The sequence below is a fragment of the Austrofundulus limnaeus genome, unplaced genomic scaffold (assembly GCF_001266775.1).
Source record: "Austrofundulus limnaeus strain Quisiro unplaced genomic scaffold, Austrofundulus_limnaeus-1.0 Scaffold54, whole genome shotgun sequence".
NCBI lineage: Eukaryota > Metazoa > Chordata > Actinopteri > Cyprinodontiformes > Rivulidae > Austrofundulus > Austrofundulus limnaeus.
In genome coordinates, this window is record NW_013952456.1 from 1490868 (window position 1) to 1499627 (window position 8760).

The 8760-nt window shown below is 37.3% G+C and overlaps 1 protein-coding gene across 1 annotated transcript in view; it reads left to right on the forward strand.

Moving 5' to 3' along the window:
• Positions 1 to 8760, forward strand: part of LOC106517918 (sodium channel protein type 4 subunit alpha-like) — a gene marked incomplete at its 5' end in the record, with an annotated part of 40985 nt that overhangs the window by 26249 nt on the left and 5976 nt on the right. The window contains 4 exon segments of the mRNA XM_014008971.1: positions 4870 to 4987; positions 5127 to 5281; positions 5521 to 5694; positions 7727 to 7849. Of these exon segments, the coding sequence (XP_013864425.1) occupies positions 4870 to 4987; positions 5127 to 5281; positions 5521 to 5694; positions 7727 to 7849 (570 nt within the window).

The window sequence follows — 8760 nt, forward strand, 5'->3', positions numbered from 1 at the left end:
TAATAATAGATTCAATTTATAGGGCACTTTACATTTGTAAATCTCAAAATGCTACATCACAAAAGTCATAAACGCAACAGAAATAAATAACTAAAATTCCATAAAATCAGTTAGCAAACACTATGTTGAGCAGGCTATAAAAGGCAGAACAAAGATGGTTAAGAGCCAGTTTGCATCAGAACAGTGTGAGTCAAAAGTCACAGGACACCCTTTTATTTTGATTTAATTTTGCAACTTTTTAGATATAGTGGCCATGTTCTGGACATAGCCTAAAGCAGTGATTTCCAAACAGGGGTACGTGTACCCCTTGGGGCACGCGAGCATATTACAGGAGGTACGTGGAAAAATTTCCCAGGTGTGTTAAAAAAAACTAATAAAAATAGGACTGGGATACGTACAGCCCTATGAATGCGTAAAATGCAGACGGAATCACAGAARTGACACAAAARYACAGAATCCAGTATAAAARATGGAATCTTATGGAATATGCTWATTTGGGTGAGTTTCAGATGTARTTTATGCTGCTGCTTCCTTCACCTGCCATTACTTGGTTTATTTATTTATTATTATTTTCAAGGRAACATTTTTATCTTTGTTTAATTTGAGTTGAAAAGGAAAAAATGCATGYGAATTAAATGTTCTAGGGAGTTAAATAGATTATTTTCATTTAATAATCAGCTGTAGCACATTATAGTTTTGGAGAGTCATCATTACATTTTACTGAGGGAGTACTAGTGGTATGATAAAATGGCTCAGGGGCTACACAAGTCTAAAAGGGTTGAGAACCATGGGCCTAAAGGACCGGCCAGTATTCAGTTCAGTCCTTTTCCCCTTTCTCCCTTGTCCTGGGTCTTATGAGTCAAAAAAGGTGTCCTGTGACTTTTGACTCACTCTGTAGATAAGTTAGCTTAGTGTAGCACCTTTAATGTGGCTACAGTAAATAGTTACTCTAAGACCAGTACAAGGTTCAGCTATGGGAGCAGATAATAGATGTAAWTGTAATAATGACCGCAGACCAGTGAATAACTTTGAACTGCCGGCTTATTATTTAGAAAAAATAAAAAAATTAATTTACAGTTTACACACACAACAAAATTTCAAAAAGAAAAATAAAACTGTTCCCTGTCTTTTCCTTTGAAATTTCAGCTATAAACCCCTTTTTTATGTTTAACCTGATGTAGGTCCTAAAGGGATAATGTTTCTCAACCTAGGTTATTGTTCTATTTTAAGTTGCTGTTTATCTGTTTTGACGTACAGTTTTATATTGTATTGTTTGAGTTAACTCTGTATTCTTTCAGAAATCAAGTTCTCTAAATCTCACTTTTAACCACTTCTTTTCAAAAAGGTTCACATCTCAACAACACTTTAACAGCATTGAATAGAAAAAAAAAACAATAAAGTAAAAACAGAAATTGATTCAGCAAAAGACTGAATAGACCCTTAAATCAAATTGAATGTCCTTATCCTTTTGTGAACCCGGAAAGATTAGTGTCATGTCTCTGAGTCCACTGCTATTTTAGCAGCAAAATCGGGTGAATCATACCAGTTCTGATGAAAACAACATCCAGCAGAAGAGTGCAGCTCCTACTGGTTCAAAGGTCAAGGGCTCTCTGGTTGGTGGCTCGCCATCTCAGTTCTCAATCCCGACATCCAACTCGACATTCAGCTCGATTTTTCCCGGTCCAGTTTTCCAGTAGAACTTTAAAGGCCTGGTTTCATAACCAGTAAGTGCAAAGAAAGGTCTGTTCAGCTAATTTGATACTAAATAAAAAATACACTCGCCAAGATGGCGGCTGAACATCCTAAGAGAAAACCATACTTCACCTAACATTCATTCTCACAATTTCTTTTGACATAAACAACATAAATATGCTAACATAGDTTTCCATCTTAACAAAAGAAAATACATCATAAATAAAATAACTCACAGAAAGTAAAATGCTTTTTTTTAACTCATCAAGTCCAGTTCAGAAATATATAATATCTCCTGAAGGCAAGAACAGGTTGAAATTATGCAAAAACAACTCCTTTAAAAGACAAAAAATCTTTACATAACATTTATAGACTCTTTACTTTTTAGTTTCTCTTATTTTTTTTCTCTTACACAGCAAAACTTTCCTCCATCAACCTCGTGCTTTTCTCTAACCAGGAAGAAGAAACACCCGGTTGGCTAGAACTAGTCACATAGGTCACYATGCAACGTGACCCTTCAAAATAAGAGTCTTCACTGACAATATACCATTTTTAACACTGACAAAATAGGACTAGATTTTTAAAAGCTTTTTAAACACAAATAAAATATTATAAGCATAAAATATAGCTTTTCTGACACTTCATTTCACAGTCTTTTTTGTAAGTTTTTCTTAACTGTGTCCTGATGCATCTCAGTAATCCAGGTAAAAAATCAAAAAGAAAAAAATWGTATAGGTCTTCTGGACGGGTTCTTCTCTAATGAAACGTTTCGTCTCTTCTCCAAGAGACTTCTTCAGTCTGAGAAGAAAGACCGTCCATCATTAAACAGAGGTGGAGGCCTCCGTTTTCAGTTGTCCCCCTCCTACAGCGCGGCTATTGCCAGTATCACTCCACCCCCTGTTAACAATAAGTGTTAATTAGGTGTCAACGATAGCCATGTGATGTGAGTATCAGTCACATGGAGGCAGGGCTTAAAAGCCTGAATTTTGCCTGAAACTCTCAGACTGAAGAAGTCTCTTGGAGGAGAGACGAAACGTTTCATTAGAGAAGAACCCCTCCAGAAGACCTATACAATTTTTTTCTTTTTTCTTAACTGTGTTGATCTGTTTATTGTTCATCATTTGCTATATGTTTTTATGGCTACTTTTATTACAGCTCATTTTCATTGAGGGCTATTTTGACCAGGGTTACATTAACTTAGCACAAAAAAAACAGTCCAGGCAAACAGCTGAATTTGCTTTGCTATATAGAAATATTCAGCCTAACCCCTCTAAAGCTCACATTTCATCTGATTTGTTTCATACGTACAAAAACTCAAACACATAATGATCTTATAGGGGATATTTTGTGCTGGATTATTTGGTGATGTTTTGTTTATTCGAAAGCTTCAGAGTGTGTGCGCAGGACGTCCAGTGGGACGGGCGTCTGTTCAGGTGGAGGTTGTGCCTCTGCGACTGCCTGGCAGACAGACAGGAGCTGGCCAGATGTGGAGCGCAGCTCTGTGAAACAGATTAAACTACGACAGCTGAGGAGAGCCAGGCTGAGCTGAGCAGCCTGCTGTCTGTGCTCCACATTACACTGCCCTCCTTTAACTCACCATCAGCTTATCTGGGCAGCAGCAGCTGCTCACAGCAAAACAAAGATGCATTTTATTTTTATGCAGCTTTAAACACACCAAAAATTATGAAAACAATGTTGTGAATTTTGTGGCAAATACTTTTTTTTTCTCTCTGGAAGCACAGCTATCATCTTTACTTATCCTGGTATTTCAGTTTATGTTGACTAGTGAGAATGTCAGAGRATAAGTTGTCTTCAAACAATGAGATAATAATGCTGATAATCTTGTGTCCTGCTCCTGCTATTGCTGGATAATACAGGATTAGATTTGATATCATTTTATTGGATTGATCCTGCATCACTGTCCTCATAATCATAAAATATGTAGCCTTTAGAAAATGTGAAATCCTATCAAAACTGCATTACGAGTGAGAGAGCTGTCACAGGCAAGGCATAGGTGAGCTAGCTTTAATAATATGTGCAGAAAACTATAGTTTTACTGCTTTTTCTACTGAAACATAAAGCAGCTGTRATCTTCACAACAGCAAGAACATCTGTTACTTCCCTGATGCTTTGTATTTTCATCCATCCATCCATCCATGCATCCATCCATCCACCCATTTATTTTCTGCTACTTGTTCCAGAGTCAGGTTGCAAGGGTAGCAGCTTGAGCAGGGTGGCCCAGACATCTCTTCGCTCAGACATCTCCTCTCTAGAAGGACTCCAAAGTGTTCCCAGGCTAGCTGATAAAGTCTCTCCATTGTGTGTCCTGGTACGTCCCCAGTTTGACATGCCTGAAGCACCACCTCAGGGGTTATCCTTACCAGATGTCCGAACCACCTCAACTGGCTCCTCTCAATGTGGAGGAGCAGCGACTCTAGTCTCTTCTGTACAACTGAAGCTTTCACATTATTTCCAAGGGAGAGTCCAGCTACCCTGTGGATAAAACTAATTTCAGCTGTCTGCATTTGCGATTTTTCTTTCTTTCAGTCACTACCCAAAGATCATGGCTATAGAAATGCAGACCAACCAGTAAAGACAGAGCTTCGCCTTACAGCACAGCTTCTTCCTCACCCCAACAAACCTCCACAGAGTCCACAACACTGCAGATGCTGCACCGACCCGTCTGTGAACTTCATGCTCCATTCTTCCCTCACTTAAGAACAAAACCCCATCCATCCATCCATCCATCCATCCATCCATCCATCCATCCATCCATCCAAAATACTTGAACTCCTCTAATTGAGGCAGAACCTCAACCTCAACTTGATAAGAGCAATCCATTCTTTTCCAACTGAGAACCAAGGACTCAGATTTGGAGGTGCTGATCCTTATAAGTGAGACCTTTATTGTCATCGTACAGAGAGCACAATGAAATTATTATTATTATTATTCTAGTCACTTCACGATCAGCTGRAAATCACTGCAGTGAGAGTTGAAGATCACAGTACGATGACTCCAACAAAACCACATCATCTGTAAATAGCAGTGATGGAATCCTGAGGCCACTGAACTGATCTAACTCTGCCCCCTGGCTGAGTCCATGAACATTATACAGATGTGCTGACATTAGGAATTGTGACGTTGTACTGTTTGTAACATTGAGKCTTTCCTTTTTAGGAGAAAATTAGTCTCTCAGAGGGCAGCACGGTGGATCTGAGAAAACCTGGAGAAGTAGAGGATGATTTATCTGAGCTAGCTGAAGATGGTATGGAGCCAGAGGATTGCTTTCCTAAACGTGAGTGTGAAATTCAATTTGAGCTGAGTGTTATAAATCTACAAAACCTCGTCCTAAATTGTAGGTTAAAAGCTGCTGCCCACTGTTGTGTTTTTTTTTCTGTCACATTATTTGATATAAGCTGATTTGTTCTGACCAGTGTGCCTGAGACACTGTGAGTGCTGCAGCATCGACACCAGCCAGGGTCTGGGTCAGGCCTGGTGGAGGCTGAGGAAGACCTGCTACCAGATCGTGGAGCACAGCTGGTTTGAGACATTTATCATCTTCATGATCCTGCTCAGCAGTGGAGCTCTGGTGAGGCTGCAAATTCTCTTAAACGTTATGCATCTGGCTTCAAGCTGTTTTATTTCTTACACATCAGAATTTAGACGGTAACAGACTAATAGTCAATAAATCAGCTCTATAAATAATGTGTCCTGCAGATGTTACCGATGTGATAAACAGGTTGGAAAATTTATGAGTTGAAATCCTGGTTTGTTTTTATGCTCAACCGGCTGCAGTGGTGGCTGTATTGATTTCTTTTTTCTTTGCAGGCATTTGAAGATATTTATATAGAGAGGAGAAAAGTCATAAAGGTGGTTTTGGAATATGCTGACAAAGTCTTCTCCTACATCTTTGTCCTGGAGATGTTTCTGAAGTGGATTGCYTACGGCTTCAAGAAATATTTCACCAACTACTGGTGCTGGCTCGACTTTTTGATTGTAGATGTAAGTGAATATTTTACTGCCTTTCATGTATTCAGTTAAACCAGGGAAATTCCAGGATGTTTTTTTGGACTTATTGTATCATAATATTATCATAATATCTCTTCTCTTGAATTTCTGGAGTTTGGTGACTCCSAAATTATTCTTAGTAAAGACCTTGATTGTTCTTTTTGTTTTGTTTTTTTGAGAAGTTGAGTATTTCACAAAAATCTACCTTTTCTTGCTTCAATTTTAACAGACTAAGCAACAATTTAGGGGCTCGACCTCTTTCTCTGTTGTTTTTGTGCCAAAAAATAGTCAGCAGGGGCGGAGCCAGAAGGGTGGCCAGCGCTTGCCACCCCTGGAACCTGATTGGTCACCCCAGTTAATTAAAAATTAACTGCGTGTAATATTAAAAGTGTGCAGTTAGACTAAAATTATTGGTTTGTATATTTGTTTTGTAAAAACAAAATTTTTTTATAGCATGTTATACAATTTTTGTTTAAAAATAACCAGTGTATTTCACTCACAGATCACCTGTTTGCTTCAGTTTGCTAAAAGTAATTTGAGTCATATTTTTAATAGAGGATCTGTGCYTTGATGAAGACTGCAATGTCCTTTAGGTTTCAGGTTCGCATAACAGAATTTTTTCCTTTATTTGCATGTGACCCTCCACTTATATTTTGATGAAATAAAAGGGGTTCACCACTGCAAACACTAATGCTAATTATAGTAAAAAAAACAGACATGTTTGTAGTAAATGCATGCAGACCTGTAAATATCCAAATCAGCCKAGGCATGCAGCCATAGGCCTGACCTGACCTCTGATTTTACCTGCTGTTGCACAGATTTCCACAGATCGTGCTATTGTTAGGGTAAGTCATAGRTAGCCAGTCCCAGATGAGTTTGAGATGGGAGACCTGCGTCTACATCACAAAAAATCTGTATGTCTTCACATGTAAGAATTTTATTGTGATATTAAAAGCCACTGTTTTAATTCCAAACAAATTATTGAATATATGATTAAAAAACAAACAAAACTTAGCAAATTGTTCTTGGAAATAGTGACTTTGGCTTTTATATCAAAATCAAATGCAACACCATGTGCTATAAGGCTTATCTACAGAAGATCTTATACACACTGTAAAGTACACCAAACCAGTAAAATGTATWGTGTGAAAATGTTTACTCCTATTTTCCTTTGTAGGAATATACCAGCAAAATTTATATTTATTTTGTTATGTTTAAATTATATTGGTAAATTTGTTTAAAACATCCTAATATAACCTTATCTTTTTGCCTATAAAAAWGCTACTTTACTTTTTTAATCATCCTTATGCTCTTTTACAACTGTACTTACTGRAGAGCTGAGGTGTCTGTTACTCAGAAAATAAAAATTTAATATCTTCTTTAGATATATGGGATCAACACATCTCTAAATAGACTTTTATAAAGAAATGCAGGACATTGGGCTCATACAAGCCCTTAAATTGGTTTCAATTAATGTATCAATTGAATTGAAAACAAATTTGACACAAAAATTCTTTATAAAACTCACTCTATTTAATATATATACATATTTATATGTATATATAGCTGGGTATGCATGTATGGAAACTGTTATATGTGCATACTTGTCTGTGTTTTGTCATCACCAACCATGACATGAGCTTCCTTTGTTTGTCATATCCAACATTTTTCATTCACAGACATCATCCAAGGGTCATTCAACAGCAAGATACCATTTTGTCTTGTCTGTTTTGATTGTAGAATAGAGTGGAAGTCTGAATTTGCTAAAAGACAATATTAAAATAAACCAAATTAAACCAAACCATCAAATTTATTGGGTGTGTTTTTAACTGTGGAATGTCCCAAAACACACCAGAAGAAGGCTCAACTTTTTAAAAGCTGTTTTCAAAAGTATTATTTTTCTTTATTTCTGTATTTAATTGTGATGATTTTGTCCAGCTATTTTTCATAAAGCTTTAAATAGTACTGATTTAAGTAAAATGATCATGTGTCAGGAAGTTCAATAACTTGTCTGTACTCCATTCAGGTSTCCCTGATAAGTCTGGTAGCAAGTTCACTGGGATATTCAGAATTCTCAGCCATCAAGTCCCTGAGGACCCTCCGGGCTTTGAGACCGCTCAGAGCTCTGTCCAGATTTGAGGGCATGAGGGTGAGAAATAACTTTATAAATTTATATTTTTCTGTTGTAGCTACACTACCAGTCAGAAATGTGGACACACTGTCTCATTCATTGTTTTTATGGTTTTCTTTTTTCCTACATTGGGAGTTGGTACTATGGTCATTCAAGGAACACACAAGGAGCCATATGGTGAACTTGGATGTGTTGAACAATCTAGAATATGTTTAAATTTTGGATTTTTGAAGGTGGGCACCTTTTGCTTTTATTGTAGCTGTGCACAAGCTTGCCATTTTCTCAATCAGCTTCATAAGGTCCTGGAATCACCTGGAATGATTGTCCAACAGTCTTGGAAGTGTTTCAAGGAGTTCAAAAGAATGCCAAAAGTGTGCACAGCTGTGAACCTGCATAAGAGGGTGTGTCCAAACCTTTGACTGGTAATGTACAAGTGAAAGCAGTCCATTATATTAGGGCAACAACAAAGGTTTGGAAATGTTTATTTCTAAACTTTTGACATGGCAGTTATATAGTGCCTTTTTATTCAACGAAGATGCTCAAAATGCTTCACACTACAATTTGTGTCCTCATTTAGCCATTCACATAGCACTCGACTACAAATCTAATCTAGATAATTCTATGGAGACAAATCTGTGCTTTAAATCACATTCATACACTGATGGGACACATCAGAGGCAGTGGGGGTTCAGTGCCCAGGAACACGTGACTGAATAATGATGGAATAGAACCACCAACTCTCTCATTTTCCAAATCAGCAGAACTCAGTTGTCTTATTGAGTTTCAGTCAAACTGTGTAGTAAGTAAGTAAGTAAGTAAGTCAGTAAGTAAGTAAGTAAGTCAGTAAGTAAGTAAGTAAGTAAGTAAGTAAGTAAGTAAGTAAGTAAGTAAGTAAGTAAGTAAGTAAGTAAGTAAGTAAGTAAGTAAGT